Raw genomic sequence first — 23,795 nt, forward strand, 5'->3', positions numbered from 1 at the left:
TGTCTTACAGTGGCAGCTGATAAGAAGGAACTTGTTATGCCCACCCTTATTCCACTGGCTGTGGTCCCACACTGCTACTGACAATTTATACATTTGACTTTCTAAGCACAGGCGATAGCACACATTTGAGAGACATGGCCACAGGCCAAAGCTTTTTAGGATCACATGAAATAGTGGCAGTGTAGATAATGCTGAAGCACAGAGACATTAGCATCACCCGTTTGCAGCAAGCAGACAAAGATAAGCTGGTTTTGAATTCCGCGCCTAAAACATCAACAGCAGAGCGAAATAATGTCATTGCCTTGCTGTAACAGTTATTTTTTCTGAAGTAGTCCAAGTTGTGCTTTAAATTAAATTGTAACAGTTCTGCTAGGCCTGGAAATAGAAAGCTGCATATTGTCTGGCTACTGTTGCTTTGTCAGCATAATACATCTCACACTGAGGCTGTCACTCCTGCAGAAACAACATTATCCTTACATTCCAGCAAGAGACAGAGGTTAAAGCCTTAACTTTTGAAGAAATAAAACATTCAGACTCTGACACATGTTCAAATACATAATTCTATTCCCCAAAAACTGGAATAGATGCTGTTGCAGTGTCTGTTTTCCTAGACCTGAAGTGCATGTACTACTTCAGTTTAAAACATCAGATGTGGGGAAAGAAAATTGTTGTGTGATAACCTCTCATGATTTAAAGTTTTCCTTATTTGAATGCAGTACAAGTGTGAAGTCCGTCCACGTGTTTGGGTTGCAGAGCACTTCCCGCCATTGGAGCACTGCCTGAGACACAAGGTCCATAGACCCAAAAAATTCCTCTGCAAGAAAGCAAAAGGAAAGATCACAGAGTTACTTTTCACCTGGCCTTACCCAGCTTCTGGCGAACCCTTTCACACACTGGTACAGTCATTTCAGCTGTTCTGTAATTCCTAAGGCACTAATAGCAAAAAACGGTGTTTATACTTTGGAACAGTTATTTACATCCTGTTAAACTGGAATCACTCTCTGAAGAGTGCAACTTGCAGCAAAGAAAAAGTTTTGGTTGTATGACTGAAAGCAGAAGAGCAAGTGTGCATGCCCACAATAGTGCAATTCTGCTAAGCGTCCTGCTTCAATTCATCTCCACTGCCTTCAATGCATTTCCAGGCTTAGGGCTTGGATCACTTACAAGCAGAGAGTCCCTGCTCTAGCAGAAAGGCAAATGCTGGACAGGATAAGCAAAAAAAGTTCATGAGGAAGCCTGCAGCATGACATTGAGTTACCACCAGTGATAATACTCCTGTAAAGTGCATGCTGATACCAAAACAGCATTTGATCCTTTCCTCTCAAATACGGAAACCCACGGCACTTAACGCACTGGGAGGACAAGGGTGGGAGACTGTAGGGCAGCCTTCAAGGGACAATGCTGCCCTGCTCCACTACCAGTGCAACAGGGCCTAGTCAGTGAGGAGAGGATTTCTCAGACATTGCTCAGCCTTGAGAAAGAAAGCTCATACTTCTGCTAGAGCATAGGCCAAAACTTCAAACATCCAACAGCCCCTTTGGAGCAAGTTTCACCTCCTGTATTTATTGGATTGGATTGATTTGTGGATGTAAAATAATAACAACAAACATAAGCAAGGTTAGAGTCTATGAGATGCTTAGTTCTCCTGCTTCCTTTTGATGAGAAGTTATTTTAAATAAGCCAATTCATAGAAAACACAGGAATAAGTCTTTAAAAATATGTAGAGCTCTATGTGAGCTAGAGCCACACCATTTCTGTGCTTGTCTTAGCATGGCTCTGACCCTAAAAATCACCACGCTAACATATGGCTTTCCTGAAAACTTCCAGTGACAACCTTGATCTTCTGCACAGACCTGAACTGAAGCACCTGCATCAGTCCTTGCAGTATCAGAGCCCAAGACTGCAAGTTGCTTAGGAAAGAGGCTGGGACTGTATGTCTAGGCACATGATAGCAAGCAATAAATAGTACAGTGTGATTATTATTGCTTGGGATATAAACTAAACGAACTTTTTCCCAAATTACTTTCAATGTTCAGTGATAAAGAACTTACTTGCACCAAGCTTGGCTCCTCCTAGGAATTGATCACTTGAGCTGAAAGTTGACTTGTGCCAGACAGTCAGGTGTAGACATGACTGCTGCAGCTGAGCTAGGGTCACACCATCAAAGACAAACAAGTGTTTCCACTGTGGACAGGCTTCTTTCTTCAGGACAGGAGACTTTTGCTTTACATCTGCTTGGTCTGGAAGGATAAGACAACTTCCCCCAAAAAATAACAGTTCAGCAAGGTTACTGACTTCTCAACCAGAAAATGGAACATTTTCAATAACCAACTAGGGCCCTTTGGTTTGCTTTAGATAGGAAACAAGTTCAGCCTTAGTGCAAGGTAGAACATGGTGCTCTTGTGTTTATTTTGGGACTTGCACCTTTTCCTGCCAGCCTTTAGAGCAGGTGCAAGTAGGCTCTTGTAGTCTGCTTTGACTCTGCTGTCACTGACTGCTGAGGGCATCTTTGCTCTACATGCTGCAACCCAATAGTGCCTGAAACCTGCCTTTCAGGAGATTAAATGCTCACCCATTTCACCAAAGGTGGGTGCCACAAGAGGTGAAATGGCTTTATGAGATGTAAGTTTACCCCAGTATCATACTTCCAGTGGCATCTGATGCCTGACAGCAAGGAAGTAAAAAGATCCCACATACAAGCTACTCAGCACACCGAAGAAAAATTCAGTTCCTTCTCTTTAAAATGTCAAGAACGAAGAGGATAAAAGTTTCAGTGTATCCAGAGCTATACTTAATTCTGCAAAGGCACAGCTGAAACTGTGACAACACCCTCTTTATTTGCACCTTTTTTTCCCCTCTCCCCTAATATCTAAGAGCACATACCTAAACTAGAGAACTCTAAATCTAATATAATTAAAATCTAAAGTTCAAGACCAAAAAGGACAGGTGGGACCTGTCACCACCCTGCAAACTGCTGCTGTTCTGCAGACACCCAAGGGTCACCATTAATAGGAAGTCTGACAAAGAGTGTGGGGCAATGCCACTTTCCCAAGCCAGTCTCCTGCTGAAAACATGTTAATATGTACATTTGCACAGAACACGTGTGACATTCTCTATTTGATGTGTTAGGTCTCAGACATACCCTTTAACAAAGGAGTTCAGCATTCCAGCAGATCTCAGCATGGGCAAGTTCTTGGCCCCAAATATCATAACCTGAAGCTGGCAGTTGAGAACCCCTTGGTCTCTGTTTCCTGAAAAAGGAGCACTTATCACATGAAATGCCCAGTTAGTTCAGCTCATAGCTTAAGGCTGCTAAAAGTAAGTAGGGGAATGCCTAAGTGGCACTACTGAGATAAGGAGTCATAAGGCTGGACTAGGAACATTTGAAAGATTTGAACGTTTGTACAGTGAATGATTCACACACAAAGAAAACCAAGCAGTGAGTAGCTGGCTGCTTTGTGATCCCTGTTCCAAAGACAAAGGTTTCTGTTGTGTTTGTGAAAAGTAAACACGGGGCAGTACACACAGAAGCATTTCTCTGGAACAGTCAGAAGCAGGGGAGAGAGCCAAACCCATGGTGTGATACTGCTCCACTCACAGATCGAGGGACAGAGCAGAGACCCAAAACAGGTGGGCATAGGGAAGATACTGAGCTGGTAACTTTAAGGCCATTTGGTAAAGAAAAGGGAACAAAAATAACAAAACAGCTAATTAGAGCTTCCTATTGGTATCTACCTGCTGCTGTGGTCCTGACACAGAGAGCACTATTAGAGCTCTGAACATCTGTACACCTCACTAAGGTCTAGGGAGGTAAGGAAAAGGAGGTTTTCCTATCTCTCCCTCCCAAAGTGTTTATTTCCACCAGCAGGTGCTTGCTCTGACATACTACAGTAATACTTAGTGGTCTGGTACCCCTGCAGATACTTCCCTTCCACTTTTTCCCTAAATTGGCAATCTCTGCCTTGGACAGCAGAACTGCTGTTTCACCTCCAGAATGATCTCTACTGGTAACATCATGACAGGCACAAGTTTGGAAAACAGCTGGATGCATCATACAGCTGTCATTATAATGTACAACTTTTGCTAGCATTAAAAACAACAAATATACAAAAGCTTAAAAATGTTTTGATTTTAAATAATCTAAGATATAAAATACCAAAAAGCACCATTTGCTGTAGTAGTTAAAAAATCCATACAGGAATATTACATAGACACTTTGCCAGTCCTTCATGGATCTCAATTCCTTTCTAGCCAAAGAATTCACAGAATCATAGAATCATTTATGTCGGAAAAGACCTCTAAAGTCATTAAGAGCAACTGTTAAGCACTCATGTATGCCAAACATTTTATACCTTCAAACTGGAGATTTTGATACTGGGCTGGCACTGACAGCCTTGCAGACACAAGGAGCTCACCGCTGTACTGGATAAGCTCATCTTCAGGCTTCTCAAGCTGAAGAAAGGGACATACAGGAGTCTGCATTATTGCAATCATTCTCTTCCACATCCTTCTCTCAGCTTATCTGTGTTTCCAACATATCTTGCCAATGGGCTGGATTGACAGCATTTTCCCCTCAATAATCTCATAGGGGTGATTTTTCTCATGGCTTTCACTACATCATGCTCTTAAGGTACAACTAAGCACGAAAACTTAAGAGTACCTTGGGTTTGAGTGGGTACCAGTCCAACAACTGCATCGAGTCCTCTTCAAAATTCCACGCTGCCAGGGGAATCACCACTTCCCCCAAAAACACCCTGTATTTGAGGGCTCCTGCATGCCACACAGAGATCTGAAGTTGCCGACTTCTTAGCTGGGAGTATTCAATCTTGTACTAGAAAGATAAACAGCATTTACAGAGCAATGCACAGGATGAATGCAGGCCCATGCTCATGACCTGCTCCCAGGAAGGCCAGGCACAGCATGACTGAAGGCCTCAGGATGCAGACAGAACCATGTTGTCTGAGTGTGCTTTGCAGCCTGAAAAAACCCCAACTACTTAAATGCTGAATAATGCTCCTTCAAATAGGAAACAACATTCAAGGAATAACTTGACCTGCCTTGCTAAAGTTTTTGATTATTAATTCAGAACTTTAAATAAGTCTTGACCACTTTTGTTGGGGTTTTGGGGGAGTTTTTTTGTTTGGGTTTTTGAGGAGGTTTTTTGTTTGGTTTTTTTTTGGAGGGGGGGGAACTTATGTCTGTGGCTTTGTTGTTTATATATATGTATATATTTCTGTTTATACTCCCAATAGAACATGGCTGCTCTGAAAGCCAGTTCAAGATGAAGACATCTAATGATGGTGCTTAAACTCCCATTCTGGTCAGTGGGCATTACTTAAATGCAGTCAGCAGGGGCAAGGAAGCAATTCAGCTGCTCAGTAATTAAAGCCTTGATCCACTCTCCAAACATAGTTAGAGAACCCTTTGAGACATTGCTGGGTATCAAATATACCCACTGAGACTAGCAAACCCAGCCCATAGGTGACCTGCATAGAAAGCTGGAGGCAATGGCACAGGCAAGGAAATCAGTACCCATATTTAGGCTGCTGAATCACAGGCCGGGTGTGGGCCCTGTGGCTGATGACCCTGAGTCACCCTGAGCTCCAGTGACTGCCAAGAGCACTTGCACAGCGCTCTCACACATGCAGCTACCTTAACCTGCAGCTGAATCCCACCCAGTTGGATCTCAGTGTCATGATGGGAGTTTACCTGCAGTAGTGCTGTGCACTTTTGACCATTTTTGCTACTCTGGATAAACTAATAATTAAACTACTTTTAAGTATTTCTAAGTAAACACCTTTAGAGTTTATGCAGCCAGCTCAGGCATGGTTCTCATTTGCCTTCTATCACTTCTGCATGACTCTGGCATTGAAAAAGGACTACGAAATTAGGACCAATGATTTCAACTTCTGGCTCTTTTTTTCTCCCAACTTAAACCCTACAGACAGGCTTTGGGCTGTATAAGAACCACATATGTTACAAAAATCCTTTTTTGTTATTATGAAACTTTTAACTATGGTCTTTACAAACATTCTGCTTGTTTCACTCACTACTGATTCTTGATATTCATACACACTAAGAGTTGGGGGTAACACTGAAACTTTTGTGTAGTTCAAGAAGCAACACTACAAGTTTGCCCCTCCACTAACTTTCTTTTATCTCTTCCAAGACAATATATTACTGAAGAATTCATCATCTTATGTTCTACTGCAGCTCGCCACAGCACACACACAAAAAAATGGTTTACAGTGATCTGAGTACAAAAGTGGAGCTGGGAAAGCTGGGAACAACCAACTAATGCAGGCTCTCCCAGCTGACAGTACTCAGCTTCGTATTTCATGAAGTGTCTGTGAAGTAAGAATAATGGCTCCCATTTCCTATGCAGAATTCTAACCAGGATGCAAGAAGCAATACTGAGATGCATTAAGGAGCTGAAATCATAACTACCCTTCTCTGGTGGAATTATTAATGTTTGAAATTAGACAGTACAAAGAAATGGCCTGGCATCAGTTGCACAGGGAAAAGGAAGCAGACAATGTTTTAGAGGTTTCAGTAGGCATACAGTTAACTGTAGAGAGACACTTCCAGTGGCACTGACCAAAGGGGGATCACTTGAAAGGGATACTTGTGTAAAATTCCAGCTGTTCTGCAATACACCCAAGTTCTGACTGTACAAGTAAAAGCATCTGTGGAAGACACTTTTGCCACAAGGTAAATCAGAACAATACTGATATTCACTAAAACTATTCTCTTGAACAAAGGCAGACTTTTCTAATGGTTTGCAATTTACTGTTGCAGCTCCAAAAGCAACCGTTTTATTTAGACAGAAAAACATAATTTTTAAAATTATTATTGTGTGTGACTCCTAAATTTGCCCCATCAGGTCAGTTTGGAACTTGCAGGGTTGTACCACAGAGAAGCACACTTAGCATGGAATTGCAAACCTTACCTTCAAGGTCTCATCAAACTCTGGATCCACTGTGCTCTTTTTGACAGCTGTCTTCCGCTTACTCCAAGGAGATTTATCAGGAAGTAAATAAACCTTCACATACCTTGGAGATAAAAGAGAAAGATACATGGAGAGTGATCAGAAGCGGTAGGGAGGATCAAATGAGAAAAACAATTAGATGAGAGGAGATTTTTTCTTAATTCTTAAACAACTTTGACTTTGTAAGTTCCCAAGCAATAAAATGACAAAATGTGATTTATATATTTTCTCAATAAAAGCAGCTAGACTTTAAGGATCCTTGTGTACCAAGTTAATGTGCTTCAATTCCATTGTACTTGGGAAAGGATTAGGAACTGAATAGGAATCCTGTTGTCATACTCTTGACTCTGATAAAACAGCCCCCTAAAGAAGTCACCTTGTCAGTTGTAGTGACAGCTTTATAATGAAAACAAACAGCATATTATGTGCTCAAAAAAATGCCATATATATAAACTCAATCAACTTTAGGGTTACTGCTGCTTGTTCATGAAGAAAATCTCATCTTCACAACATCAGGTACCATGTAGAGAAAAAGGCATTATCATATAAATAATACAGAATAATTCATAGGTCTTACAAACGCTAATTGTTCTAATAGTCACTAGAATGAAAATGGGAGATTGTCTAAAGGGCTCAAAATTGCCCTAACATTGATTCAAAGAAAACCAGCCAAAAAATTTCTGGAAGCTGAGTTGGACCAGTGTCAAGCACCAATGATTCATACCCAAAGTTTCTCAAGTGTAGGTCAAGTGAACACTAATACTTAAATATTCCCCTTAATATCAGTTCAGTGTGCTGTACTTGTGTTATGGCTTCAAAAGTAAAGAGTTTCAGCAATAGAGAGTTCTCCCAGCTTGTCAGGGAAAGGAGTGGTTGTTTACATAATACAAACCATTTTTAAACTAGATATACATATTTCAGATACTATGACTTAAATGAATTTTAAAACAGCCTCTTGATTAACTTACTGGGTAAACAAAATCAGCTGTATCTCATATTATCAGTGCAGAACTTACACATATTCCTTACTTTTTCCAAACTGATCCATAGGTAAAGCTACTTTTTAAAATATACAGGTACTAGAAGATTTAGCTTCTTGTTCTATGAACCTAGATAATTTTAATTAAAACATAGCCAGTCAGACTTCAAACCAGCAAATAAGCTAAATAATTCATCAGGTTTTAAACATCAGTTAAAAGCCTGCTTTTCAGCAAGCACGTCAAATAACTGTGCTGTACTCTTTCAGTTGGCTTGGAAACCAACAGAAATATATGAATATATACCCACAGAGAACATAACGTTTGCTACACAGCACTTCCCACATTTCCCTTCAGGCTTCCTGCAAGTGTTTGCCTGGCTTAATTACCAGGGGACTTAGAGAACCTTGACCCACTTCTGAGGTGCTCCCAAACAGCCCCTCTCCACAGGCTGCTCCTCCAGCAAGGCACTGCTCATCATCAAGCTTGTCTTTATGAATATTCTCTGCAAGATGCACAAAACCCATCATCCTTCTGGGTGAAGGTGACTGCAAGTCCACAATTCCAATGTGGGCACTCAAATGCTCAAATACAGTGAGACAGCAGGGGCAAGAATAGGTAGTTAGGGATTCTACCTGGTGATTTTCTATCAATGGTTACTGCATGGTTAGAGAAGACTCTAGTGATAAAGAGAGAAATCACTAAGGCTTATTCCAACCAAAATTTTCTATGGCATATTTAATCACAGAAGCAGATATTTTTTCCTCTTACAATGGTACATAATCATTAAACAGCTTTAGATTTTAAAATACATTGCAGCACCTGAAATTTCTACTTTTATCACAGAAGATGGAAGCACCCAAGTAGTATAGCAATCACCCAGTGCCCCACAGTGAGTCAGCAGTCAAATTAGAAACAGGACATCTCATGTTTCAGCCACAACTTAAGAACTAAAAGGTGAACAGCTATTCCTGAAGCCCAAAGGTACTCACCAGCAACACACATACCCAACTGCCTGCACACAGACGGGGAAAGAAAATTCCTAGCAGAAAATAGTCAAAATGGAATAAGCACTGGTATGAAACCTGTTTGTCTTGCAGTGTGTATGTGTGCAAAGCATTGGTGTGTATGCTGGATGTTCTGAAGGTGCCAATTCAGCATACAATCATATAGAAATCTGTTTCACTCCAAACATACATGAGAATTGTAAAAAGCAGAATATTTTCCTTACGTTTCTTCTCCTTCTCTACAGAAATACTTACGGGTTACACTTTTTCTTCTTCTCTTCTCCATAAGCCAGGTTCCTGCATCCCTTGATGCAAACTTCCAAGATGCAAGCTCTGAAGTTGTACTTTAGGGCAAACTCTATTTCTCCTGTGATGTTAGCCTTGCCAAAATTGCCAGACTCAGTGCAAGTGCTGTTAAGACTATACAAACTCCCCTAAGAAAAGACAAATGTCTGGTAAAAGCAGTTTCAGATCAAACAGGAAAAAACATTTATTTCCCTCAATAGCCAGTACCTTTACAGACATGACTGTAAAGCTACTGCAAATCATGAAATTAAAGGTAACCTGTATAAAACATTCCATTGCTTTCATAACATCCCTGAAAATTATGACTGTAATTGCAATTCTACTGCTTTGCCCCCTTCTCTTCAGCAAACTCTCTAGGCTGAGAAAATGCTTGAAGTAACTTCTAGATTTAGAACCTGTCTTTATATAAAACTGCTATGTCACTTCCCATGAGAAAAAATGGGGTATCTGAAAGGGAATGAAAACACCCTCTGAAATCTAAAAAACATTAAAAACCCATTGAATTAGACTGCTTTTAATACATAGCTCATAGTAGGGAACATTCATAGTAGGGTACATTCAGTTCTACCATGTATTAGAGGAAATACCAAAGTGGCCTGCACATCCAGTAAATATTTTACAAGATGTCCCAATTCTATATAAAAACTACATACTCTGTATTGCAGACCATTCAAGAGAGACTAAAATATGAATACTTCCTGCTGTTGTATGTGGGTGCATAAAGATGACGTTCCCTAGCTCACCTCAGCCCTTTGTTCTCCCTTCATCTACTTTCACCTTTGGGGCAAAGGTCTGTATGCTTTATGTATGGTCCATCCACACATATAAAGAGTACTTATGTCTAGCATTTACAGAAGCCAGGACACTGCAAAGAAGGAAGAGACTAATCCTTCGTGTGGCCCAGCCCAGACACTTAACTTTAGGGTGCTATCTTGCCTTCACTGTAACAAATTATCAACTCAGAACAGTTTGGTCTCCATTCATTTATAATGATATTCTTTAAGGTGAGCCCTAGAAACTTTTTACACAGCATTTGTCACGAAGGCACCACTGTTGTTGGGATCAGTTTCTCAGCAACACTGCCCTAGATTGCTAAGAGATCTGTGTTAGATCACTCCTCCCCCTGAAAATAAACACCAACCCACAGAGGACTGGTTGACCAAGGAGTTCGGCATTGTACAACCCAGCAGCTACGAGTGCAAAGTAGTGTTTGCAAGATTGTATCTCTCTTCTATGGAGATGCTTTTCTTCCTTTGTACAGCATGCCAAATATTCAATTCACACCAAAAGATTTATTAAAGAGGCTATCTGCTCTCTCTTTTAAGCTCTAAGCAACACACACGTGTCAAAAGAAGGGTTAGAGTGCTTACTGAGGAGGTCAAAAGAAGTGTAAGGACTGCTTTGACCGGATGCTTGTTGCAGGTAATATTGCCCCCTCCACAAGACGTGTATCAGTGTAATCAATCTCCCTTGCAGCTTTGTTCAGCTTTGCTCTTTCATTCACTGACATATTTTTATTCACCAGACCAGAAAATGCTTATTTTCCACCAAAATCCTTTATGGCAATGGAATGCAAACAGAGTTTTCCTAAGTTCATATGTCCTAAAAAAAAATTCTGCAAAAGTCCCTAATATTTATTCCACAGAACACCCTATTTATTTAGGAAGGCTGGATAGGTGTTATGATTAATGATGTTTGGACTGAATAGCATTACATATGCCTCACATCTGATAAGGCATCGCATGGATGGGTGGAAGTCACCCCTTTTGGTTCAGTGAGCAAGGATTTAGCAATGACTTAACATATCGTACTTCTGCTAGCATAACTGGAAGCAATGCCATCTGATGTTTTGGAAGATATATTTTTTATGGAGTTGCCTTCAACATCCAACAATTACCCTATATAAAGGGAAGTTTAATGGAATTTGACCTCCACCTTTATAAGATAGTAGAAAATATTTCAGTTTTAAGCCTGAGCTTTCTATAGCCCAGCTCAAATGGTTGTCATGAGAATCACAAGTGTAATACAAAACTGTTTTCCATTTGTCAGCTTAACACCTCAGACTCCACAGTGCAGTAAACTATGAGAGAGGACCAAGGCCCCTGTGTGTGTGTTTGCTTCTCTGTCAAGTGAGTAGCCTGGTTTAATTCTGATTCCCTAAGCCATTTTAGCTCCCTTCTTTACAAGATCAGTCATGAATTCTTTGGATACTTCACCTTGCTTAACCTCATCACTAACAGAGAGAAATTAGCTTCCACAGTTAATCATACAGGCTTTAAAGCATGTGCTGAATTCATTTATAACTGGCTTCCTTCTCTCTCATTTGCAGTATTCAAAATGCCATCCAACAGAGGATGGTTCAATGTCTTCCCCTAAGCCTGTGAACTGCTCCCCTGGCTTCCATCACTGCCATCCTCTTCATTCACTCACATTCTGACATTTGAGTTTCCACTGACATTTCCAATACCACAGTTCTTGCAGACTGACAAAACCCTTCTAGTAAATGAAGCTTGAAGAGAAAAAGCCAGATACTAGGTGAGAAAGTACCACATTCATAACCCCAATCCTAATAATCAAATGGGAAGAATGTTAGTTGCATTTGCAAAATTCATAAGAAGCTGTTCTATCAATTATTCATTACCAGTGGATATATCCATCAATTATCCATTATTAATTTAATTTGCCTTATGCTTCAGAAAGTTCACAGTGTTACTATGAGGACTGTGCCAAAGGCATCAGTCTTTCATCAGATACAAACTCAAGTACAATTCCTCTTTCATTTTGTAATATAATCCAAAATACACCAACATTCTGCACAAGCTTTTATATCTGTTCCTTTTAAACACTTCTTCTGTTGTGTTTCACCCTTAACTTACATGTTTTCTGCCATCACAGAAAACTGTATCACTTGTAGGACTGGTTGTCATGTCTTCTTCCTCCTGGCAACTACTTTTGCTCTGAGTTTCACTGTCATTTTGGGCCCCAGTGATGAGCTGTTGCAGACTGGGTGTACTTTTCATCTGTAAGAAATTCAGAAAGTTGGGGTTTTTTTTTTTTTCTAATTTAAGAAAAATGTCCCAATTTCTTCAGGAAAAAATACAGTAAATGGCTACAACTGACACTGATTAAGGTCATGCAGGTGGCACACCTTCAAAGATAATGTAGTAACTTAATTTAAATGTTGATTTATAACTCTCTCAACCCAGTTATTGGTACACTCATTATATTAATAATTCTCTAAAATCAACATAGGACCAGCTAATCTAAGTATCACAACCACAGTAATTACTAACAGCCATCTACTAATAACACACCAAAAGTAGCAATATACTAATAAAAGTCCTTATTAGGCCTTAACAAAACAGTAATTTTGGAAGAAAAAAATAGTCTTGACTCCAGGAAATTAAAAACTATATTTTGCAATATGCATGACACATGCCTGTGTTTACCTATGCAAGAGTGAACATAAGTGGAAAGAGATTTGAAAATAGAAACAGACTTCCAAGTTCTTATTTAGCTTGACTTTGCTTTGACTAAGTCCATTCACCTTTCCAATTTTCCCATGAAAACCCTGCTAATTTCTGAGAGAGTTATACATATATCAATCAAAACTCCTTGAGATTCATCTACAGCCACCTCTGTTACCAAGAGCAACAGTTAATGGAATGAAGTGCTGGAACACAAATACACAGGGCTGGAAATATGCTCAAAATATTGGTGCTTCTGGCACACCACTTCCTGGGGATATTACAATCTATGAAAAGTATGCTAACACCTCAATGGATAGGAAAAAAGGAAGGTAAAATTGTATATAGTTAGGATCTAAGAAAATAATTTCTTTCAAAAGGTTTTGTAACAGATTACCTGAAAGACTAAAAAGAGTCTAGTGTGACTGAATCAATAGAAAGGATTAGGACTTATTTGCATAAAAGAAACAGAAAATGTGAGAGAATCCCTCCTGCACAGTCAACAGAAAGCACTAGAGAACGACAACGAGAGATGAGATAATAGATGGAGATTACTTCTGAAAAAAACAGGATGTGCAAAATACTCACCAGTCTGCTGTTATTAAAACACACGGAAATTGTTATGTCTATTAAGTGTCCTACCTTAAGAATAGATGCAAGAATTAAGTTATCTTGTGAGAGGGAAACAGACAGAAAATGCATTCAGAATACAGCCTCAAAAAAACCCCAAGCAAACCCAAAATAGTATTGCCTATCACAGAAACTGTCTTCTGCTTTATAAAAGCTGAAACACAATCAATTTCACTTGCTAACCAAAACAACCTACTACACACTGAATTTTAGCTTCTACTTGAATCAGAAAGACTTCTCTCTTGTGCTGTACAGAACATAAGAGACTGACAAGGCAACACAGCTACCAGTGCTAAACTCAGCATCTGGTCACAAGCCCAGGCCAGCTCTAATGTCTGTTTCTGTTGCCACAGGAGAGGTATCCCACAGCTACCAATGCACCACAAACAGCTCCCAAACGTGGCACATGCCTGCTTGTTCCCCCAGTGAGGCAGATATAACTGCACTTCCCTTAATAAACTTAGGGATTCTGATGATGAGAGGCCCTTGAAAACACCATTTATTTCCCAAATCCAGATTTTACACTGGCTGGTACTTCATGCCATTGGATTGGGTTTTTTCACTAATACTGAGGTTAAATATGATCTCTTTCAACTTTAATCTGAAGGAATCAAGTTCTGCACACATGACAAATTTAGAAAGCTTACTTAAAAAACAGACAGTGTTCTCGAGGCTTAAGTAGTGCCTCAGCCTTACACACTGCACATTCGAACTTGTGGTTACAGTTATTACTTCACAGTCATTCCTAAAAGCAAAATACACTATTTCTAGGTGGAAAACCCTCTGCTCTGATTCATTCTCTGAAAATGAAAGTTCTTTCTGGGGTGGAAATCACAACAAGTAATATTTCAACGTGATATTTTCTTATAAATATAATTAGTTGTTTTGCAAGTGTAATTTAAAACAGGTTCTGTCCCATAACTTAAGGCATAGCTCTAGTAAGGATGTAAACAGCTACCCTTCCTAAAGGAAAACAAAGATGAATGACATTTACAAGGAAAAAATCAACAGTACTTCTAGAAAAACTAAAATTCTAGCTTAAATATAGTCCAACTCATTCAAATGATTCAGAGGAATAGTGCTCTGGCACACAAATATTGAAATCTATCTTTCAAAACCTGCAACACAAAGTGTGGACATAAGTCCTAAATCTTTAAATGGGCAATTAAAAACCCATACAAATAATTCGGATTTTTCTGCTAATTAATTTCTGAAGACAAAGACTCCATATCCGTCTTTTAAATGTGGCAGATTGTTTGTGACCACCATGCAATGAAGCCTAGTCTAAATTCCAACTGTAATGTTTTACAACACACCAGAAGAGCAGTGCTCTGCCTGCGGAATAAAGTTAACACCAAAGTGTGGCTTGCCACAATGAAAGCAGCACTCATAACTAATAATTGTTGCCAATTCTGTTGATAATTTAATTGCATACAAAAATACCAGAACAAATTTCACTGAGTTCTCAGACCTTGCTGGGCCAATTCAAACTGCCCAGTCCATGCAGCCTGACATCCTGTCTCTCCCATTTATCAGCACCTAACCCTTCTGAGGAAAGCAAAGTGCACAAGGGAGCTGTGAGTAATGTGTCCCACAAGGTCTGGCCCAAAGCAAGGCCTTTTCTCAGCATCTAATCCAGGCACTTAGCAAACCACATTGACCTCATTCAGATGAACAAGGCAATTCAGTAAGTATCCACTATGTGGAAAACTAAGTATGGACAAAGTTCAGTCACTTGAGAGAGCTGAAAGTGTACAAAACAAAATCTTCAGTGTAACTCTAAAACAGAAATGTGACATCATCTTCAGCCCTGCACAATTTGTAGGAAAACAGATGACTGGATTTTTCTCAAACTTCTCAAGGAAATACTGAAAGCTAGAGACTGTAACCAAAGCAAAAGGAAAAGGGAAGTTGCATAGCAACAAACAGCAATGCTTTCTCCCTGCCAACTTAAAATATGCTCTGAAAACATCAGGATGGGTTTGGGATAGTCATAGCTTGTCCTGTTCAGCAGCAAAAGGGGCAGGAAGAAGACAAGACAGAGCACCTCTCTGCAGCCCAACAATCGCATAGAGCAGATATCAAGTCAATGTCAAGAGTGTCTGTGAGCACCTAAGAGCAAAATGCCCCATCCCCTCAATCCTTCCCTCCCTTTGCAAAAATCTCAGTCTAATATTTCAACTCTGAGCTGAAATCAATTGTGCAGAATCTGTCAAAAACCTTGTGAAGAATCAGAGTTCTGACCACAGTCAGTGAACATCAGCTACATCCTGTTCATAAAATAAATGCAAAATTTCACTGTGTACAGATTGCTCTCACAAATAAATTTCACTCCTGAAACAGCTCTTACAGTTACAGACTGTGTATAATAATATGGATACCCTGCTTGTAATGTTGATTGCAGTGTCAGACTGGCTCCTTCTTTGCTTTCTTCTTTCCACATTCTTCCCATAATCTGTGGTTAGGACACACCTGTCAGCCATATCATTCTGGGACTTTGATATTTCTGAAGTGAAAACATAGAGAAAAGTCACTATAACAAACTTTGCAAGCAATGCTATAGATTTATAGGATAATTCCGTAGCTTTCAAACTGTCATCCTGCACCTTTAGCATTGATCTCCTAACAGTAAGAAAGAGATAGGAAGACAAGTGCTTGTCATATTGTATATAATTATATTTTGCCTGCCTAAATCTTTCATGCTGTTTCAACTGGAAATTATACTCCTTGCTCCCTATCATTATAGCCACTGCAAGGAAATGTAAGCCATCAAATATAGTTTCCTTGCAGAAGCAGCTACTACAGTCCCTATGTATAGTTTGATTTGGTTCAGGATAAAAGCAAGATTGTTATAACAACATAAAGCAACACGATAATGAAAAGTAGAAAGAAGATCATACTGGAAAATATTTAGAAATGTATCCAAAATATGGGTGACAGGAGGGATAATACACACTGGTCCCAAACAACATATAATTTTAAGAATGTGAATAGCCCTCATTGACTTCAATAACATTACTCATACGGATAAGCTTATGTCCATACTTAAGCACCTTGTTGAATTAGCACTTCAGTAACATGTAGTTTATCGGCAAATAAATCTACAGGACAACTGGATATTTAATGCTCCACTTTTCGCTTCTTATTCCTCAGTGTACACTCAGAACTTCACTTAAAGGGAAGGGCAGCACTCATCCATGACTTCTGAAGTTGAATATGAGCAGGCTTAGCTGCAGATACTTTGTTGTCAATCCCAGATAGATTCTCATGAAGAATTAAAAATTTATAAGTAGTACATGAAATAGCTATCATATGTTTAATTCATACAGAAGAAATAAACACTTCTCTCACAACATGAGCCTCTGTGGAAAAACCTCAGACAGCAGACAGTACAACATTATGGTATTCAAAAACAATGGCACTCGGGTGTGATTTTTAAAGACACTCTGGGTTAGTTTTGTTCTTAGTAGCAATCAGTCCTCAGATGTTTACTGTACTCTGTGTACACCATTAAGGCACCATGTGACCTATTCAAAGGCAAGCTCAATTAAGCCATCTCTGTAAATGAAACCAGGATTTTAACATACACAGTGAAATCAGAGATCATAAAAGAGACCAGAATTGAGAGTTCTAATGGAATAGATACAATGTGAGTAGCTTGACCAGCAGAAGAGGCAGAAACACCAGCTTGCCTCACATTCTCTTAGAATGAACAGGTTACAGAACAGGTTATTGTGGGAAAAAACAAATGTTCAGTTTTCATATCTATTCCTCTTTTGGCTTCTCTACCCAAGTGTCAGTAAGACTGATGCTCTCTCTAGTGCCAAGAGGAATTTTTCATTGCAAATAAAACTACAACCAGTAATTCATTTTACATTCACCAAATGGCAACCATTGGATTATAATCTCCTCTTGCTGCCAAGCCACACTGGAACAGGAGGTAACAGCATAAAGGAGCAGACTGTACAATGGCAGCTTTGTGCTGCATGCGCTGATCCCTCGTTCCCGCTGCTCTCAGACACACACACACACACACACACACAGGCTCCAGTGAGAGAGTCAGAGGCAGAACAAGGTTCTCCAGGTTTATTTACTGCAATAAACAAGAGCTGGGTATATTAAATACCTCTGCAAGCAAGGACATTTTTGTCAAGATAAGATACAGAGTACTAACTTTAGACACTTGTCACAAAAAACGTTTAACAGCACAGTACCAGGTTTCATTGAGAGGCCATATTGTCTGAAAAATCTGGTTTCTTAAGTCAAGAAACCCAAGTCTTTCTCTCTGTAAGACTTCCTATACTTTTTAATTACTGACTTCAATGATTGCAGCAGCCTGTTATTTTCTCCCAAATTAAACTGCTCCACAGTAACTGAGGATGAGAGCACCTGAGTGGGGTTTCATCCACAGCTGAACTGAACTAAAAGCTTGCTTCCATCTCCCTCTGCAACCATTGCTCTGCTCTTCTCCATCCCTAGCTCCTGATCACACGGACCAGCACTCTGTTGCACATGTTCCAACATATATCTTACCTTGAGCCCACACTAAAACAGCAGAAAAGTACCCATGTGTTTTGTCTAGGTTAATGTTCTGCCCTTTAAATTAGCTAAACCAGTTTATAGAAGGTCCCAGATGCCAATTATGGCAGCATAAGGCTAGAAACAGAGAGAGAAGAAAGATGTGAGTGGAGAAGGACCTTCCTTTTGGTAGCAGTGAATTAATAAATCACTCTGCTGCAGAACTGACAGTCTTTACCAGTAACTCTGGGATATGGCCAGGCTTCAAACTAACAGAAATCTGAATAAATTACTCTGCATCCTATTCTGTGCTGCCAGTATTACTGCCTCCAGTAGCAGAGTCCTACAACACCATATACTTCTGTTTAGGAGCAAGTCACCATGTCTTTGCATAGCTTTACTGTGTTCACACAGACACAACATTAAATTTGCATAGTTAAAGGGGAATAGGTCTTTAGGATGGGTGGAAGAAGCTCAAGGAAAGATCAAACAAAAGCTAAGAAAAGAGTTAGGGGGAAAGGCGGAAAGGCACTAAAGCCAGATTTGTTCAGGTCTAATCTCACATGTGGGGTTGTGTAAGTTGAAGCTAGCAAGAAAATACTACGGTTTGTTCAAATCCATGCAAATGTGCAAGCCTCTGTAATCTTCCTAAGGCTCAGAAGTTGTTTTCCTCTGGTCACTGATGCCTTTAATTTGTTTTGCACAAAGGCTGACTGTCATCAATGTAGTTTGCCTTAGAGGTGCACACACAGTCCTGCACCCCTAGGAACAGCAGGCAGTGCAAGAGAATGGAAGGAACCAAAAGCATCAGAATGGAACAAGAGTTGTTAGGACTGGATAGCACTTAGAAATGTGCACTGAAAAATTCCACATAACTAGACTGAGAAAGAGGAAGGAAGTCCTCATGAATACTGCCAGTTAATGAAAACATTAAACTCCTGTTAAATGATAGACTCTTTGACAGGGTCAGCTGGGGTTCAGCCAGATAACATGAAGATCAGCAATTGGTTATTACTCTAACATGAATTAAATATACTGCATCTGAACACCTGGTGAATTTAAAAAAAAACATTATACAGTCTTTTCACATCTTTACAAGAAAGGTGTTCTGGGTTGATATAATCAGGTTATTTAACAACTGGCAGAATACTAGGAGAATTCGATATACTGTATTATTTTTCAGATTGGCACAGCCTTGGCATTAGTTGTTTCAGCCATTACTCAATAGCCTTTTTTAATAACAATTTCTTGGCCAACACTGTGGCCAAAAAATTGAAACATTTGACTACATTATTCTGGAATGACAAGACAATGAAAGCTACTTACTTTTTATATGTGTCGTGAGAGACAAAAACAAGTTTTCCACAGATTTATTAAATCTTTTAGACTCACCAAGTTCCTGCAAATAGGAGACGCAAAGAGTAAGAAAACACAAAATATTTGTAATTTTAAAGTTTCCATGATTACATATCTACAGACCACATAACAATCAGATGGTAAGGCTGCAGCCCTTTGCTCACTTCTGTAGAGAAATACTTCTGAGGACATACATTGACATGGTTGGAAACTGTCACACTAATGGATGAAGATGGAAAGTAATCTTTTCAGTTCCATGGTCCTTCACATGTTAAGTGGAACTCCTTGCAGAAAGATCACATAGCGAGTTCATAAATACAACTAATGACATCACTGATTTGTTGCAAGGTATTTAATACTTTTATCTATTAAAGATGCTCCTGTGTCTCCAAATCAAAGAGTTTTCATCAAACTCCAGGTAAGCACATAAAAATGTTTACAGAAATGCAGTGGGCTTCAAAACCAGGGCCTGAGGATCCAAAACTAAATGAAACAGTAATTTAGTGCAATTTCTATGAGTTTCAAGCCACGTTCTACTATTCTGTCACTAGAAACTGGAATGCAAAGGCACCCATCAAATTCATTGTTTTTCATTCAGTAATGAAAGTGACACATGATTATTGAACGCCATGGGAACATGGGATCCTTCAGGTTCCAATGGTGCTCAGATCTCAGTCCAATCTTCCTGTGATGAGGCACCAAAAACCAGATGCAACATTCTAGTGTGAAGTAGAGTGGTTAGCCACTTCCCTCAAAAACTGAAAACTAAAGGAAAACAGCCCTCATAGCCTCTAAACCTTCTTTCTGAGTACCAATGCAGAATAAAAATAAAGACAAATCAACAAAAGGCTGCATATATATTGCAGGGTGATATTACAGCAGTTATTTACCACATTGCTGTGGCTGACCTTTTCATATGAATGACACCCCAAGTGGTGCACTTATATGTGTATTTTACAGATACATACATTTACCATCACATTGGTTCCTGCTGCTGATTCTGTGAAAGGAGGTGGAGTTGGAGGTACGACAGAAATTTTACTAGAAATTTAAGAGATAAACAGTGCAACAATTAATATATTATGCCAACAGATGAATAACCTTTCTATTTTCCCAATCTTGGGGTGCTCCAGGTAAAATTATTAAATTAGAACTACCAGGAAGACCTAATTTAGGACAGGCTCCCTAGACTTCTATATGGCTGGCAGTATTACAGTCTGTGTCCTGTGCTCTAAATCACAATTCCTGTAAAACACACCCCATGTCTCCTCCAGAGATGTTTTCAGACAACAGTCATCTTTATTTACAATACTAAAAGGATCCTTCCTTGCCTAGGTTCAGAGCTGTTAAAGACCCTTTAAACATTCCTGTCATTCCATCTGTGCTCAATAGTCCTGGTCTGTGAAAAAAACCAATCTGACTGATTCTGTTATCACAATACAATCACAGATCCTAAGGTAGCTGGTGAACTTCCTTTTTGATTCTCTTTTAGTTTTGCCACACCCAGGTAAAATCGAGTCCTGGTTAGGATCTTATCCAGCTGAATATAAGTTTCTTTCTTATACAGCTGTGCCTTGCCAGACAATTATATTAAATTGAAAACATTTATTCGTATCTTATTTTACATGTGGCTTTTGGGGGGTTTTTTAGTTGGTTTGGGTTTTGGTAGTAATTTTTGTTGCTGCTGTTTGGTGTTGTGGTTTTTTGGTTTGGTTTATTTTAAGGCAGAGGGTTACTTAAATAACATATTTTAAGCAGACTGTTACATCATTATATATCACTGGTAATAATTTAAGTATGGTCATGCTTCAGCCTCTAGTCAAAGTACTTATTCACTGTAAACTAGATTTTTTATTTTTTTAAAGTATGGTAAGTGAAAATGTCTAACTTCTTGTCTACTATTTATTGTAAAACTATCATATCAGCAATATCTCCCATTGAACAAATAACGATGCTGTTATGACAGCTAGTAAATAAGTTGCATTTACAATAATTTGAACATATTTTGCAAGTTTAACAAAAAATTGTATAAATAATTATGCAAAAAAACATAAGCAGATGAAACAAAAATAATGCATGCCCCTTTGTTTCAAGTAGGATACTATTACTCTAAACAAAGAGTAAAGTACTCTGTTGTACATCAGATCTGTTCTATGGATTGCTGGCAACTAAAAGGGAAAAATTTTCTATGCTTTTATCATTTGAACTCCAAAAGTATTGATTTTTTTTTTCATAATAAAGGAATACAAACTGCTGGCTGGTTTATAACATAAAATAGATCACCTATACAAATTCTCAGTGTCCTAGGACTGTTTGTCCTTTTATGAGCCTTACCTCAGATTCTGATAAGATTCCAAGAGCTTTGCACCAACTGTTTCATGTCTGCCTATGAAGGAGGAAAAGAAAAATTCCAAAGATCATTTAGCAGCAACAGCAGCTACTTATGCCTGTATAACATTTTTTTAAATCAGTGCCTCTCAGGAACTGGCCTGTATTTACAGAAGCTCATGCACATGCAAGTCAGGAGTGAAGTAAATTCCCAACTAATGTATCAGCACACACGCCAAGCAACACACAAATTTCTCCTGTACCTCAAACGTCTCAAACCATACCATGATTTCCTCCTCCCCTGTTGCAGGTGACACATTCAGATGAACTCCTCACAAATGTTAAGGACAATCACATACAGATGCCAACAAGCCCATTCCTACAGGTTGCTAAGTGCAGGTGGTGCACAGGCCCACTGCACTAAAGCACACTTTAACCACAAAACTCAAACACTAAGGGAAGCTTGAAAACCTGTACAAGAGCAGGCACACGGTCAACTCTTGCATCTCATGAAAAATTCTTTTCACTTTTCCTACTAGAGACGAGCAATGATGAAAATGCCTGACTAGCTCACAAACATGAGCAGGACCCTTTGCCAAGAGCATCCCTTGCAGGGAAATGGCAACCACAGCACATTCCTCAGGTGAGCAGCCACATGATGTGAAGACACCAAGGAGCAAGAGCTCCATCAGGCACAAACAATGAAGACTCATAACACTGTAGTTTGTTCCTGGGGGATCACAAATATAATAAAGGGCTAAAAGCACGTAACAAATGGCCAACCAAAATTATCTGGAGGGACTTTAATTGCTAGTAATTCCTGATACATGCATGTGATCCATGTTTTGCTGATGATGTCATTAATTATAACATTACTTACATAAAAGAAATAGACCATAGTAATGGTAGAAACAATAATCAGTTCATGGATGTTACGATTTTCAATCGGAACTCCAGAATTCTCTTTTATTGATAAATAACATTTGCTATCTTAGATTTTAAACTAATTGCCTTTAGTGACCAATCTACCACTTTTATGAAAATATTAATCTTTTTCTTTATGTAGAAGATACAAAAAGATGAATAAAAAGCATAACAGTGTAATTTTTTTTTACTCTACAACATGAGAAACTTCACTGTAAATTTTTTTTTTTCAGTTACACTTTCTTTCCAGTGATTACTTCAGTTATGCTATATTTTCAAACCAAAAGAGGGCACTGTCCCTCCAGGATTGAAGGATGCATAATGGCGGCTGTGTTTCAAAATTTGTCACGTTTTTAACCCCTTTAAATATATCAGTTGGTCTAATCAAAGGAACTAAACAAAACATTTTTCTCCCTGCAGGTTTATCTTCTGTACATCCTTAGATCTTCATGATTTCAACAGCATTACCATTAGACTAACTAAGCAAAATGCTTCAAGCACCCATAAAGCTTTGATAATTCAAAGTGAGATCTGATTTATTTTGCTGGGAAAACAGACAGTCAGTGCCTTGCAATATCAGATTCAGTATCTGAGAACAAAATTTTCCAGTAATAGAGAGATTGATAAAATTACCAGCTTTAGACTCGCTGAGAAGAATGAGGGGAAATTATTATCAATGGTTATTGTATGAAACTGTGCTTTAAAAAAATCAGCCAACTAACATTTCAGAATGAGAAATTGTGCTAGCTAGAATGGACTTCAGTAGAATCTTTCAAATTTTAAATTAATTGTTTTAATAGGAACTTTAGTTTAGTTTCCTAATATGCTGCCTGACGCCTTTCACAAACACCTAGAACCCAAACTTTGCTGGGTTATGCTCTTCCATTTATAAAATTCTTCCTATTCAAGCTTCCCAAGAGAGATTTAAGGCCCAGTTGCTTCCTTTTCACCAGCTACTCCTAAACATAGCCACAGATACTGGAAGCAAAACTGTATCATTTAACTACAGTCAGGCACAAAATGAAACAGATGCCCATCTGAAGTGGAACTTCAAGGGATAGAGGAAAGAAATCCTCTCCACCTCGCTAATTATTGTAGGTGAAAACAAAAAATAATAGCTCCTTGGCTGGCAAAACACATTCCCCATAGAGCAATCCATCCACATCCTCTATAATTTCATTTAGGGCTTTGTACTTTCAATGGCACTTAAAAGACCCCAGCACAAGGCAGTGGCACAGTCAGCTGGCTGGAGGTAATGAAACAGTAAGCATTTAGCTCTCTGCTGATTTATAGC

General features: G+C 39.0%; 1 protein-coding gene across 1 annotated transcript in view; it reads right to left on the reverse strand.

Moving 5' to 3' along the window:
• Positions 1 to 683: 683 nt before the first annotated feature.
• The window catches only part of SYTL3 (synaptotagmin like 3), a gene marked incomplete at both ends in the record, with an annotated part of 29,112 nt that continues 6,000 nt past the window's right edge, over positions 684 to 23,795 (reverse strand). Inside the window, 12 exons of the mRNA XM_082302429.1 lie at positions 684 to 814; positions 2,052 to 2,257; positions 3,143 to 3,251; positions 4,353 to 4,452; positions 4,661 to 4,831; positions 6,950 to 7,052; positions 9,228 to 9,406; positions 12,155 to 12,298; positions 15,757 to 15,881; positions 19,220 to 19,292; positions 20,224 to 20,290; positions 21,584 to 21,635. Of these exons, the coding sequence (XP_082158555.1) occupies positions 684 to 814; positions 2,052 to 2,257; positions 3,143 to 3,251; positions 4,353 to 4,452; positions 4,661 to 4,831; positions 6,950 to 7,052; positions 9,228 to 9,406; positions 12,155 to 12,298; positions 15,757 to 15,881; positions 19,220 to 19,292; positions 20,224 to 20,290; positions 21,584 to 21,635 (1,460 nt within the window). The remainder of the gene's footprint in view (positions 815 to 2,051; positions 2,258 to 3,142; positions 3,252 to 4,352; positions 4,453 to 4,660; positions 4,832 to 6,949; positions 7,053 to 9,227; positions 9,407 to 12,154; positions 12,299 to 15,756; positions 15,882 to 19,219; positions 19,293 to 20,223; positions 20,291 to 21,583; positions 21,636 to 23,795) is intronic.

This window comes from Coloeus monedula (assembly GCF_965178545.1).
Source record: "Coloeus monedula genome assembly, chromosome: 2".
Classification (NCBI taxonomy): Eukaryota; Metazoa; Chordata; class Aves; order Passeriformes; family Corvidae; genus Coloeus; species Coloeus monedula.